We start from the raw sequence: 14,654 nt of genomic DNA, 5'->3' as shown, positions 1-14,654 counted from the left end.
ACCTGCGGTTCACATTACGACCGCCCGTGCTGGGGGGACTCCTCAGCTCTTCCCTTCCGCTTCCGCATGTGTCTGCGTGCACCAGATGTCTGTCTTTCTTGCTTTCTCAGTCAATAATCTGCTTTCTAGGACACCGAGCTGTACGGCCCCATTGCTGGTTTCTGGTTTTCCCAAATCATGCTCGTGGTTAGCAAACAACAGCAGCATACAGACAGCTCACATGTTCTCCTTTCTCTTTGCTGTATGGTTATGCATCACAAATGTTGCCTAAAGGTCATGCACCATTTTTCCACACATGTAATTCTTCCATGGGAGTGGAAACACCCAAGCATGCATGAGACTACGTTTGCTGTATAAAGTACAAGAAGAGTGAGATCGATATGTAGAATCGTTTTATTTTGTCTGGAATTAGAGAATTTCAGGTTGGACATTAGGAAACATTTCTTCTCATAAAGAGCGGTGATGCAGTGACACAGCTGCCCAGGGCGGTGGTGGGATCACCAAACCTAGAGGTGTTCCAGAACCGTGGGGACGTGGCACTGAGGGCAGCGGGCATGGTGGGGTGGGCTGGGGTTGGACTTGGGGACCTTCGAGGTCTTCTCCAACCTCAGTAATTCCACAATTCTGTGATTCACTGCCTGAGAGCCCCACGAAGGCGATCTGCACCCCAGAACTTTCAGATCCTCTTTTGGCCAACAGGTGCTGCAGGTCACATCAACAGGAGCTGCTGCACAGCAGGAAGCACGGTGCTGCCCCCAAGCTGCTCTCCATGCCACGTTGGCTGCACACCGTCACCAGCTTTTCTCGAAATCACTCAGATTTCCAGGAACTGCGTCACTGTGAGAGTGAGGGACGTTCCCAGCCCCTCTGCCCTAGTTGTTGCCGTATGCAAATTGGCACAGCCCATCTGCGTGCCCAGCGATTGAGAAAAACAATTTCAGTTCCTTGGGCACTTATTCTAAGAACGCAGATTTAGTTGACGTGTCTCAAAGGCACGTGGCAGTAGAATACAGGTGTCGCCAGGGCTGGAGGCTGGGCTGGGAGCATGGAGCTTGGGTGTCCTTCAGGGCAGATTTAGGTTAGATGTAAGGAGGAAATCCTTTACTCTGAGGCGATGCCCAGGTGCTGCTGCCCAGTGAACTATGGGTGCCCCATCCATGGAGCTGCTCAAGGCTCTGTGCAGCCTGAGCACAGAGTGGGGGGCAACCAGCCCATGGCTGGGAGTGGGGCTGGGGTGGATGTGAGGCCCTTTCCAACCCGACAGTTCTATGGTTCTAGGATCTTTAAAGTCCCTTCCAACCCAACAATTCTATCATTCTATGATTGCAGTCCCAGTGAATGCACATCTGGGGAGTGCCACGGGCCAGATGTGGAGATGCATGGAGCTGGGCCCTGCAGCTGGCTGGCAGATTGGGCAGAGGCACGGCTTTATTTGCTCGATGGAGCTGATGATGTTTCCTGTGTATTGGTTTTATTTGCAAACCATTTTATCTTTGCAAGACCGTTTCTCTCCTGCAACAGCCATCTCCCCTGCCAGCACCATGAGAATATTTCGCTCGCTTCTTTCACTCCAAGTGTTATCAGTGCAGTTTCAAACCAACAGTTTTGCACGCTGGCGGGTTTTTGTGCCCAGAGCGCTGGGCACAGTGCAGCGGTGTTGCAGGGTTGCCCTGGTAACTGGTGCACGTCAAAGGGAGCAAGGGATGCACGGGCCGGAGGAAGGGAAGCAAACAGAATGGCACAAACAGAATGAGTTTGGTCAGGGGTTGTGCAGCTTTCATGTGATTTTTTTATGGCTAGTTTTCCCCTCATCTGTAGTAGCACAGCTTGAATATAAATACAGGTTAAGGTCGTCAATCATGGCTAGCAAAGCATAGCAGAGCTGGTCGTGAACTGAGCAAGAAGGTGTAGGGTGTGCTGAGATAGAAATTGCTGCAGAGAATGCCTGGGTTGTAGGATCGCAGAGCACTGGGATGATCAGGGCAGCTCTGGATAATTAAAGAACAACCAGAAAAAGTTGTCTTTTTTTTTGTGTGTGTTTTTAATACCTTTTTTAGAAACAAGTATTAATAAATCTCTTGCATGGCACTTGTGGGCTTGCTCAGCCCCTCATTGTGCATTTGCTGTTTGCTTCCTGGATGCTGTAAAGCTAAACTTTGGGTTTTCTAACCTCATGGCCAACAGCGGTTAGCTCTGTGCAAAGCAGGTTGCAGAGCACGGTTGCATGCTTTACAACATTATTTTTAGACGCTGACCCAAAAGAAGTGTAAGATGTGCACACTGTGTCTCCGTGCAGGCGCAAGCAGCGGGCTCAGCGCACTCATCACCCACCCATGGAGGCGGCCGCCCGCTGCCCATGCCCGTCAGATCCACCTCTGCTGGCTCCACACCAACACACGGCCCCCAGGACATCGGGGACATGCAAGAAGCTTTCACACAAGGTGAGCATCTCATGGAGCAGGGAATGGGGCAGCCCAGCGCCGGCCCCTTTGCTGTGCTCCAGACCAAAGGAACTGCGGCATGTTGTTATTCTTTCCAACTTAAAGGGTTCTTCCATCCTAGAAAGCTATCCGATAATCGTGGAGTCATAGAATGGAGTGGTTTGGGTTGGAAGGCACTTTAAAATCCACTCAACCCAGCTATTGCCATGAGGACATCCATTGACCAGGTGCCCAAAGCCCCATCCAGCCTGGCCTTTGGGCACTGGCAGGGATGAGGCACCCACAGATCCTCTGTGCCAGGGCCTCACTGCCCTCTAGGTAAAGAATTTCCCCCTAACATCTGGCTTCATTCTTTCCTCCTTTAGTTTAAAACCATCCCTCCTTGTCCTGTCACTATCAGACTAATGCCAACAGGGAAGGAAAGATGGGAGGATCATAGCAAAGAAGCAGAAGGACACATACTTTGTATAAATAATAGTGGACTTGAAGCTCCTTTCCAACCTACCTGACTTTCTGGTTATGGAACTGAATGTTTTCTTGTTCCTTTTCTCCAGCTCTTGCCTAGGGTCACAGCTCCTCGTTACTTCCTTCACACCTTTTCTAGATGTTACACCACTTGTGTTTGAAAAAAAATACCAGTTTTTGGCCTAAGCTCATTGATGCCAGTCTGTATGGGTACAACCCGATTTGGGAAACCTCATGGAGCTGTAGGTGTCCCTGTTCATGAGATGACTTTTAGAGGTTCCTTCCAACTCAAACAACTCTGTGATTCTATGATTGAATTCTGTGATTTTATAGTTCTGTGACTGAGCTGCAGATGTCCCTGCTCATTGCAGGGGATTTGGACTGGTGATCTTCCAACTCAAGGTCCCTTCCATCTCAAACAATTCTGTGATTCTACAAGAAGTACGAGGTTATTGGATAGTTTCAACTGCATTTCCCTACGTACACCTCATCCCCCAGTCCTTTGGTAAAACCAAAACGGTTGGATCAAGTGGGTTAGCTGTCCATTTCTGAATAATTCAGCTTAGAGTGCTTTGAAGAGCACCAGGGCAGTAGTTGACATAGATATTTTTACTCCCCAGCTTCTGTACGTAGTGTGAGTTCATATATAACTGCTATTAGTTTTAAAAAAAATAAACTTCTGCAGTCATGCATTGCAAACATCATTGGGGGCTCAAGAAGTGCTTCAGGATTTTAAGACAACCAGATGGAACAGAAACCTTGTGCACTCAGTCCAGACTTCTGCCTCTTCCTCACACAGGGGAGAGGGAGAAAAATGGAGGTTCCATCCTTAGGATGTTGGGAAAAGGCAAGTAAAAGCATTACTTGGGTCTGATGTCAAAAAGGCTGGCAAAGAAGAGGTTTTCTACCTTTAGGGAGCCATCACACTGCAAAGAATGAGGGAGTTAGTTCTTCAGTCCTGCCTTCTCCGAGATCCCTCTACATCTCCCAGAGGCCAAGCTGTTCAGTTCCATAAACGATGACAACTTGTATCTCATGCTTTCGTTATCTGGAGGTGGAATTTTCTCATTCATGAGCGTATTTCTTGCTGAGTAGGGGAGATGGTGAATATTAATGTCAGATATTCTATCAGACAGATGTTCTCCTGTTCGTGGTGGTGATGGGTTGTCTGGGCTTGATGATCTTAGTAATCTTTTCCAACCTTAATGGATGTTGAATCCCCGGCACACTGAAGTGAGGACTACAAGCCTTCAGCCCTCAGTGCTTGGTGAAAGGAAAAGGCTCTGTTGGTTGTTCTCCAAAATTTCAGCTGGTGAGTAGGTCATATGGTGGAAGAAGTCCAGGAAGTGCAAAGTATCTACAGCTCATAGAATCACAAAATCATTAAGACTGGAAAAGACCAATAAAATCATCAAGTCCAACCATCAACACATGAAATGCCTTTTTCTGACCCCACCAGCAGAAAAAGCTTGGAGAAACTGTGGGTGCCCCATCCCTGGGGGTGCCCAAGGCCCCGGGCAGCCTGATCTGCTCGGTGGCAACCATCCCACTGCAGGGAGTGGGAACTGGATGGGCTGAAAGAACCCTTCCAAGCCAACCATTCTATGGTTCTCTGATCTTTAAGGTCTCTTCCAACCCAACCATTCTATGATTCTCTGATCTCTCTAAGCGCTTCCAGAGACGAAGCGGGAGCCTCGTTCCAGGAGGCGCGGTGCCAAACACCAGCAGCACGGCTCCATCTGCTGCTGTGGGTGGCCCTGGCGCCTCCTCTTCATCCCCCCAACGAGTCAAGAGCCTCATCCCACTCCTTCAACAGCTGCCCGTCCTTCCCCTGCAGATCAGCTTTCTATTCTCCAGGCTGCACGCAGCGGTGCAGTGAGTCCCACCAGGCACTGGGAAAATCTGCTGTATCTGGTTCATCATTTTCCCCTTTGGTTTTTTAATGAGGAAAGCACAAAGAGGCAAAATGATCTCCTTTCTGCAGCTACGAGTAATGAACACAAGATTGTTGTAGTACAGTAACTGCCCTACTTGATTCTTTTATTTTACAGTAGTGCTTTGGCATCAAAATGTGCTTTCTATCCATCTGCATTTGGAGACACAGAAGAAGCGATGTTCCCTCTGCACAGTGTGCAGGCTTCAACTCCTGGCTCTGGTACAAGCTCATGGAATGAACCGGGGCTCATTCCTGCTTCAGAGGAGCACAGTCTTCGCTAGGTCCTGTCAATATTGCCCAAAGAGAAAAAAATTCTTTTTTTCCAGGTTTTTAACACCTTAGTATCTCTATGCAATGCATGGCAGGTATTGTATAGGGCTGTTGTAGTGCTAAGGGCTTGGGTAGCACCTACATCCCAATAGTATGGTGGTGGTGGTTGTGGCTCACGGGAGCAAATTATCCAAAGGCAATGCTTTCACAACAAAACCTCTTGAAAGGTTCCATTTATTTTAGTTTTCTTTCTTTCTTTCTTGTCTTTGTTCTTTTTTTTTTTTTTTCCAAAGCATTTAAATTATCTCTGTGAACACTTGCATATCTTACAAAATGAGAGAAAAGAGAAAAAGTGGGTGAAGGTCTCATTCCTGCTCACTTTCTCATTGCCATACCCAGGACTGTCAACATCATCACTCCCACCCCATGTCAGAGGGGAAATCAGCAGGAAATGTTTGCAGAACCAAATATTATGGTCCCTAATGGGGTACATTTCCTTCAACGGTGCCCTCTTGGTCTTCCATTTGGCCACTGGGAGAAAACAGCATTAGAATAAAGCCCAACAGCTGGTAAACCTTTTGCAAGAGAACATGGTCAGCAGGCTCTGTAATAAGTTTCCGGGAATGATCTTTCCGGGAAGGCAATCTGCACAATTAGTGCTATTTCATATCAATCATGCAAAATCAGACAAATTCTAAGCAAGTGGAGAACGCAGGAAACAGGATAAAATTTCTGTGTGTTTGCATAATAAAATAATTCAATGCCACCAGCCAGAAGGGCCTCCAGTGGCAGTGGGTGTCCAGATGAGCTCGTTAAAGTTGGTGTTTGTTTGTTTGTGTAGCTGCCAGAGCATCACGCCATGGGCACAGTGCTGGTCACTTGGTAGCCCAACCCAGAGGACAGAGATGTGTTGATGGAATGTTCATGGGCTCCAAGATACGTGCTGACCATGCTGACATCCATGATTTATGTTAATATCCACAAGTGGTGTTGACGTCCGTCCGTGGGTCGCGTTGACATCCATTCATGAGTTGTGTTGATGTCCATGGGTTGTGCTGACATCCATCCATGGGTCATGTTAACATCTATGAGCCATGCAGACATTCACAGGCCACGTTGGTATCTACAGACCATGCTGATAGCCAACACAGAGCTTAGCAGCTGGCAAATCCACAGCACCACAGCTGATGAGAGAATCGCTCAGAGGACTCGAAGCCGTTGCAGCATTTGGGAGGCTAACGAGATGGGAAATACCTGGAACAAGACAGGCACTCAACTTCAAGCATCCTGAGCAGAAAAACGTCTATCCCTGAGCTGACATAGGAGTGCTGCCCTCGTCAAGGAGAAAAGCAATGCAGTAGATAATTAGCAAACAGGCAGCCAGGCAGAGTGGGAGCATTCCAGAGCAAATCCAGATTTCTTCTTGGGGCCCTCCAATGCAGCTGGGTGCAGCACTACTGCTCTCCTGAGCAGGGATCCCTGGTGGGGCTGTGCTCCGTGGGGCTGAGCTCTGTGGGGCTGAGCTCCATGGGGCCAGGATCCATGAGGCAGGGAGGCTGTGTGCAGCTGCTTTACCCGCTGTGTATTTGCTCTGCTCCCAGGTACAAGGAGGAACCTGCGCAACGACCTGCTGGTGGCCGCCGACTCCATCACCAACACGATGTCATCGCTGGTGAAGGAGCTGCACTCAGGTAAGAGGAGAGAGGTTTGTCTTTAGATTTATTTTTTATAAAAATTCTATTTAAGGCGTAACGCAAGATTATGTGTTCATTTCTTCCACAGTAAAATGAAAAATAATTTTTTATGGCTAGCGTTGTTGAGAACTCCAAATGCCATCCGAATAGGATTTCCATTGATTTTATCACTGATGGTTAAGGTCACATTCTGCAGATAGAAGCCTGGCTGCTGATTCTTGGAGCAGACTAACACCTAGCTGCTGTGCTCCTGCTGCTATTGCTCTGTATGTGTGCAATAGTAGGAGCTCCCCATAGCTTAGGCACCACTCGGAAATGCTGCTTTCCTGAAGGTCAGATCTCCTGAGCAGGGCACGAGCTGCTGAGCAATGGCAGTGCTGGCAGCAGATGTGGCATGAGGGAGTGAAAAGGAAATTAATTACATGCTCTTGCTTGATGATATAGAATCATAGACTCATAGGATCATTAATGTTGGGAAAGCCAAGATCATCAAGCCCAACCATCAGTCCATCCCCACCATACCACTAAACCATGTCCTTAAATGGAACCATAGAATCACTAAGCTTGAAGAAGACTTCTAAGGTGATCGAGTCGAACCATCAACACATCCACCACCATGCCCACTAACCCATGTCCCTAAATGGAATCATAGAATGCTGTGGCTCTGGTTTGAGACTTTACAGGTTCTGGTGCTCCTGCTGATGCTCCTGCTGCTTTGCAAGTAAAGCAAATATCAATGTGCAGGTCAAGATCCACTTTGATCTGAAGGTCTTCAAATTGTGCCCTTTATTGTGGAGCTTTCTGTCTCTCTTTGCACTCAGCAGTGTGTGAAATGGGCAGAAGTGACAGCGCTGCGTGTAACAACTGTCACCTGTTTGCCCAGGGCTCAGGGAGATGTTGCACACAGATACAAGCCACCATCTACAGAAGAATGTGACTTTCTGTTCCTATGCTCTGCACAATATAAATATGAGCTTTGTCATAAATCCTCTTCAGCTGAAACAGGGCTCAGTGGAATGGGTACGGAGCAAAAACCCAGCCTTGGGCACAGCCTGGTCCCAGGGTCCTGAGAGCACAAGCAGGCAAATAGCAGTTCCAGGAAGGGACCTCAGTGCTTCCACCTCAGATCAACATGAAACCATTTCCTTCTTCCATAAAGCCATTTCCTTTTTCCATAAACCATTTCCTTTTTCCCTAGAAATACTTCCCATTTTAAATTTGATTTTAGCTTAAAACTTGTGATTTCCATAGGTCTCCGTTCTCTCATGTACATGTCTCATCCATGCTTGATTTTTTTCTTCTTGAAGCAGAGGAAGAAGATGAAGAAGAAATGGAAAAAATGCAGAACGGGAAGGATCGAGGTAAGGGAAGAAATCATGTGTCTGAGCTGTGAATCACAGAATGATAGAACGGTTGGGTTGGAAGGGTCACAGAGCCACAGAATGAGTTGGAAGGGACCTTAAAGATCATAGAGCCATAGAATGGTTGGGTTGGAAGGGACCTTAAAGATCATAGAGCCATAGTTTGGTTGGGTTGTAGGGTTCTTAAAGGTCATAGAACCCTGGAGAAGTTGAGTTGGAAGGGACTCTAAAGATCATAGAGCCATAGGATGGTTGGGTTGTAGGGTTCTTAAAGATCATAGAACCCTGGAGAAGTTGAGTTGGAAGGGACTCTAGAGATCATAGAGCCATAGGATGGTTGGGTTGGAAGGCACCTTGAAGACTCTCTAGTTCTGATCCTCCTGCCACACATTTTCGGATCTGCTCGTCCCCAGGGGTCGGTTTGCTTTCTCCATTCCAATTCCCTGAAGATGACGTTTGGTGTCAGAGTGCCACCACGGCTGTTCCCGCAGTGTGCATCCAGCTTTAGGGAACATTTTTCTCTAACAAAGCCCCGCACAGATATTTTTAATGTGTAAGAGGAGGAGGAAGAGCTGCTCCAAGTGCTTCAGGAGCTCTGCTGTGGATGAATACAAAAACAACAGCCCCACACGTGGGCTGGGTACCGGTGCAGCACCACCTCATACGACCTTGTCCGGACGGGAGCTCAGCATCGCCCACAGGCGATGATCCCATGTGGGCTGCTCATGGCTCCCTTTTATCTCCACCATCCCCGGAGGTTTTTCTGTCTCGTTGAGCCAAGCCTCATTCCAGCAGTGACAGACTTGGACTTTTTATCCTTTTTTTTTTGTTGTTGTTGTTCTATGCATATTTTTTTTCTGGCTGAGAAGAAGCAAAGGGGATCACATTTCGCACTAAAATTCCTCATTTTCCTGAGTCTTCCAGTCCAGTGCTTTCAGGTGCTTGGGAATGCTCAGCTTCCTGATGGTTGGTCCATCAACGTTCGGCATTGTCAGCATGCGTGAAGAAATGCACCGAGTCTGATCTCAGCTTTCAAAGCAGTATGGCATTGGCTCTGAATCACAGGACTCTCTCTGCCCTAGAACATTCCTCTTAAGCTAAATAGTTGAGATGCTTAGCAGATGACCCTTCTGCTTTTTTTCTTCTTTTCCCAAATGTGCATCGCATCTTGCATGGGAAAAAAGGAGAAGGAGGTTTTGAGATGGGATGTGCGGTGGAGACATAGTAGGACAAATCCTATTACTCACTGCAGCAGCACTGGGGAACGGAGACATAACCCAAAGCGGGACTTGGCCCAAAAGCCATTGTGTGGAATGTAAATATTATCTCTGCCAGAAATTAAGTGATTTTTTAACGTGGCAGAGATAGCAAGGTGAAAAGCCAGCCAAGAAATCAAGGAATGATCGATAATGAAGGCACAGTCCTCCTGCAGCCCAGGAGGTGGTGGAGGCACCTCCAGACTCCAAGTGCTGGTGGCCATGGAGAGTCCCTCTCTGGGATTTATTGGGTTGCTGTGTGGAACGTGCTTAGGGGTTTCACTGAGGCTCCTCTCCTGTATTCCAGAGGGCTGGAGATTGACCCCAGTGCCTTCAGAGCTGTTTGCAGCTGAAGAGCTGCTCAGTAGAGCAATGAGATATGGAGAGGTTGGGTTTAGGACAAGAGATAATGGCTTCTAGTAGCACCACAAGAAGTCTGTGTTGGATATTAGGAAAATTTCTTCTCAGTAAGACTGGTGATGCAGTGGCACAGCTACCCAGGGAGGTGGTGGGGTCACTGGCCCTGGAGGTGTTTAAGGAATGTGGGGATGTGGCACTGAGGGATGTGGGCAGTGGGCATGGTGGGGTGGGTTGGGGTTGGACTTGGGGATCTCAGAGGTCTTTTCCAACCTGAATTATTCTGTGGTTCTATTTAGGGACACGGTTAGTGAGCATGGTGGTGATGATGGGTGGATGGTTGGACTGGACGATCTTGGATGTCTTTTCCAACCTTCTCAATTCTATGATTCAGTGATTATTCATTTTACAGGAAATACAACTGCCTGTTTTATGGATGTATCTTCTTCATGTGTTGCAGGTTAGATGGACAACCACAGGCTGTACAGCAATTCAGGTGAGCCTGGACATTTCTCTGCCAACCTTCTGCCTTTCTCCTTCCTTTTCTGCTTCTGTACAAGATGAGAAGAGTTTCCCTCCCACCACTCTGCACCTATTCCAAAGGATGCTGGGTTTTCCTATTTATGACCTAATTCAGCTCCTGCTACAGACAGTGGGAAAACATCATTAACTTCAGTGAAAGCAGAATTACCGCCGTTATCTTTTCTTTTATTAGCATTACTTTTACACTGAGAGGCCTCCACCAGGAAATCGGAGTCTATTGCGACGGACGCTATCCAGATGTACTAAAAATACAATCTCTACCCTCAAAGAGCCGGCACTTTGTGTTATAATAAGGCGCAGCAGATGGACAGACAAACAGGTGCTGGGGAGCATGAGACTGTGTCGGCGGAGAAAGGCTGAGCCTCGCGCTCACAATGCCTCCGAGGCACCTGGGGCAGATCCCTATCACTTCCCCGCTGAAAAACGTAGGAGGGCACCGGGTTGGGTTTCCACTCTGCATAGTATTTGCCTGATGCACAGTGCTGATCTCTGAACACTGGCAGTGGGAAGGAGGAGGGTTCCTGCAGCCAAAACACGCAGCGTGGGCGCACATGTGGGATCGCAGAGGTCAATGGGGATCCCATTCCTGGATCTTCTTCCATTGTGCTGGCAGCTTGTACATTGATGAGAATCCAGAGAGCAGAACAAGAATCCCACCTTCACATTGTCCATTGGGATCCAGCCCATGTTGGCCAAATAGAATTAGGCGCAACCACTGCAAAACACAATTCTGCATGATAAAACTGGCACCATTGTGCTCTGAAGGTAATTTGCAAAGCAGAGAAACAAAGCTTTTGCCCTTTCTGCCTCCCTGCCATTTTAGTAATGGGTAGAGATAACCTGAAAGCAGTTTCAGAGTTTCTCTGATAGTTTTTACATTAGAAATTCAAGTCCTGTCTCGGCTGGGAAACAATCTGGTAACTGAAGAAGGAGCGAAATGATGCCATTAGAGGGGATGTTGGCAGTGTGGAGCTCTTTGTGCTGTCTGTGCGTGGCAATCCCTTTCTGCCCCTTGGACTCTAATGGCTGCTCTGCACTTTGCGGTATGGGAGGCAGCTGGGACATGGCTGTCCCTTGCCACGGAACAGGGGCTGAAGCACCAGAGGTGGTGCTGAGAAGCAGAATATGGAGAAAAGTGAGACAATAAAGGCAAGAAACTTTTTCGGGACTTCTTTATCCTCCAGAAGGGGCAAAGAATGGAACTGAATGGTCTTTAGGGACCCTTCCAACCCAACCCATTCTGTGGGTGTTCTTTAGGATCCCTCCAACCCAAACCACTCTATGATTCTATGATTCCATGGTTCAGTGCCAATGGGCTCAGTCTCTGTTTCCTATGGTGCAGGCGCAGGGGGCTCTCAGTGAGCTCGTGCCCCGAAGACGTCCCCGCGCCGCTGGGAGAGGCACGTTCCGGCCGAGCCATCACCATCGCGCGACTGTGATCGACGTTGACCTCCCACCGGCGCCGGCGTTCTCCCAGCCAACCGAGAGCTTTCCCCGTGGGCGTTTGCCTCTTAGGCCATTGCATGTACTGTTTTCCTCAATGTGTTTACTAACGATAATCAGACAGTGCCCCATCAAACCCTGCTATTTGCGGGAGGTTCAAGAAGAAGGCAATACTCCCCGCTCCCGCTACGCATTCCGATCTGTTGGATTTCCCACCCAACAGCGGCACCATCACATCTCATGCTGGCTGTTTCCTCTTAGCTCCTGCCCTTTGCTTTGCATGACAAAAATGAGGTTTGCACCACTGGGGTCTCTTTGCTGGAAAGCAGGGGGGACTCTTGAGTGTGGACCATTCAGGCCCACCTAGAAGCACCACTCCACTGTCGGGTTGCTGTTGTATTTGATGTTACGTTGTCCTCTGTAAGTGATGGCGTGTCAGGGAGGAATGAGCAGTGGGAGGACCCCAGACCAGTGCCTCTTCTTTAAACTGTTACCAAATGCCCCCTTCCAGGCAGGGAATTCAGGGATGAGCAGTTCTGGGTTGGCATCAGCATCTCTGTGTTCATTCTTGAGAGGAGATCTGGGTTTTGTTTAAAATTAAGAGAAAGAGCAGAGTTGTGTAGTCTGAGGCTGGGAGCTCACCGCCGTCTGGGTGCTTAGGAAACATTGCAATCAGTTCCAATCACACCATTTCGGGTTTTTTTTTTCCCTTGGTGTTCTGGAATGTTATTTTTAGTGGAAAGAGCTGAGTGCCCTAACGCAGCCATAAATATTTATCAGGGGTGATGAATGGGAAGGAGCGATAAAGCCCGAAGCCAACAGCAGCCAATGTGCCACAGAGAGCGCTCGTTGGGTACCTGCAGCCCTTTGGGAGAGCAGAAATAAACAGACGTGGTGGCCACAGCCTGAGCCAAGTGTAAATATTGTGAGTGAGCTGTCAGGGAGGGGAGAGGAGTGATGAGAACCCGACTCAGCACGTGCAGGGCGCGTGAAACACGGATCCGCGGGGCACCTTCATGACTACTCCTTTTTTTTTTTTGTATTATTGCTCACTGCATGACTTCCCCTTCTTACTCTGGGGGATATGGGTCAGTGGGCATGATGCAGCGGGTTGGGGTTGGATTTGGTGACCTTTGAGGTCTTTTCCAACCGGAATAATTCTGTATTCTGTTTAGGGATGTGGTTAGCAGGCACAGTGGCGATGGGTTGGCGGCTGGACACACGGTGATGGTGGAGGTCTTTCCCAACCAGAATGATCCAGTGGCTATGTAGGCAGCCATGGTGGTGCTGGGTTGACAGTTGGATGTGATGACTCAGCTTTTCCAACCTTCATCCATGTTGGGAAGCAAACCCTACAGCTTGCTTGTGCTTAACTGGGAACATTGCAAACCTTCTGCTTGCCTTCACGATCACCGCCTTAACCCCTGCAGGAAGAACACTGCAGACCACGCTTTCCCCAAGCTGCGAGCTGTGCCATCATGGTTCCAGCACGTGTGTGTCTTTCCTTTCAAATTTGGGGTTCATTTCTTGTGCACACCATGGGGTTTGGTGGCTCAATCAGCACCGGTGCCCGGAGCGCATGGTGGGGAGATGGGAGTGCCATTGGTAAGAACCTGTGAACTGGAAGCCATGTTCTGTCATCTGCCAAATACTGAATAAATTCATCTCATCCCTACAGGGTGTCTCGTCCCTCAGCCATGTGAAAAAGAAGCATGAATATTCCTGGAAAAGCAAAATAAATTTTTTAAAAGGGTTGTAGTAGGAAATCACTGCATAGCATGGAAGCAGCTGCCAATGCTTCGCTGCGTATTCATACTGAATGGCAGAGCTGGGGATTATCCGTGTTGGTCATGGGCGCGGGTCGCTGGGAGCAGACAGAGCAGCCTGTGTTCAGGGCCACAGCCCCGCCAGATGTTGGCCCGCCGCACCGCACATCTGGATGGGGCCAGGGTGGGCCACAGCTTGGGGGCTGCGCACCGCTCCAGGCTGCGCACCCGCCCCATGTGCCCTATGGAGACCCCATGAACCCCATAGAGACACAGGGGTTCTGGTATCCATGGGGACACACGGAGCCCGTGTGCCCCATGAAGGCCTCGTGCACCCCGTAGAGATCCAGGGACCACCGTGTGTTCCATGGAAACCCAGTGCATTCCATGGAGAACCAGGGACCCCCATACGCTCCATAGAAACCTCATGAGATACATGAAGATCCCATGTGCCCCCAGGGAGATTCCATGCACCCCATGGAGACTCAGGGACCCCCACGTGCTCCATGGGGATACCAACGGACCCCAAGTGCCCCATGAAGACCCCATGTACCCTATGAAGATCCCATGCATTCCGTGGAGACTGAGGGAATCCCATGTGCCCCATCAAGACCCCGTGCACCCCATCAAGACCCCATGCACCCCATGGAGACTCAGGAGCAGAGCAAGGGGGGGTCCTGGCCTCCCCTCATTGCATGGTTGGGTGATCTTGGTGTAAGCGCTCTGACCCTGGGGCGCCAGGGATGGGATTTGTGCTCATTTGCAGCATTTAATGACCACCCGGGGCTGCATTATCCGCTCCCACTCCCATCCATCACCGTAAAATTAATTCCTCTGCCACAAGCTGGGAGCCGCAGCCTTCCTCCAGCCCTCCTCCTCCTCCTCCTCCTCTGCCCGCACCCACCCGGCATTAATGATTGATGGGGAAGGAATGGGGAGCGCCCATGGGGTTATCGGGGCGATCACAGCGCAAACACCACATGGGAGCCATGGGCACGGGGACAGCCACAGGGAGTGGGGGTCCATGTCCTCAGCCCCCACCGTGGGGACATGGCGTGGCGCTGGGATAGGGCATGTTAATGGGATGTGGCATGGCACCGGGATGCGGCACAGCACTGGGAT

General features: G+C 49.3%; 1 protein-coding gene across 12 annotated transcripts in view; it reads left to right on the top strand.

Annotated features, from left to right (window-relative positions):
• DTNB (dystrobrevin beta) overlaps positions 1–13,530 on the top strand; it is a 140,912-nt gene extending 127,382 nt beyond the window's left edge. For 8 of the 12 annotated variants that reach the window (XM_031552630.1, XM_031552622.1, XM_031552627.1 and 5 more), the window contains 5 exons: positions 2,297–2,441; positions 6,714–6,803; positions 8,114–8,167; positions 10,241–10,276; positions 11,666–11,727. In XM_031552630.1, coding sequence (XP_031408490.1) covers positions 2,297–2,441; positions 6,714–6,803; positions 8,114–8,167; positions 10,241–10,245 — 294 coding nt within the window. In that variant the 3' untranslated portion in view covers positions 10,246–10,276; positions 11,666–11,727. Of the gene's footprint in view, positions 1–2,296; positions 2,442–6,713; positions 6,804–8,113; positions 8,168–10,240; positions 10,277–10,495 lie in introns of those variants that run through there. The other 4 variants (XM_031552623.1, XM_031552628.1, XM_019613338.2 and 1 more) reach the window with 4 other exon arrangements.
• Positions 13,531–14,654: the final 1,124 nt, after the last annotated feature.

Source organism: Meleagris gallopavo, chromosome 2, assembly GCF_000146605.3.
Source record: "Meleagris gallopavo isolate NT-WF06-2002-E0010 breed Aviagen turkey brand Nicholas breeding stock chromosome 2, Turkey_5.1, whole genome shotgun sequence".
Taxonomy (NCBI): Eukaryota; Metazoa; Chordata; class Aves; order Galliformes; family Phasianidae; genus Meleagris; species Meleagris gallopavo.
This window is presented reverse-complemented; position numbering and strand designations above follow the sequence as displayed.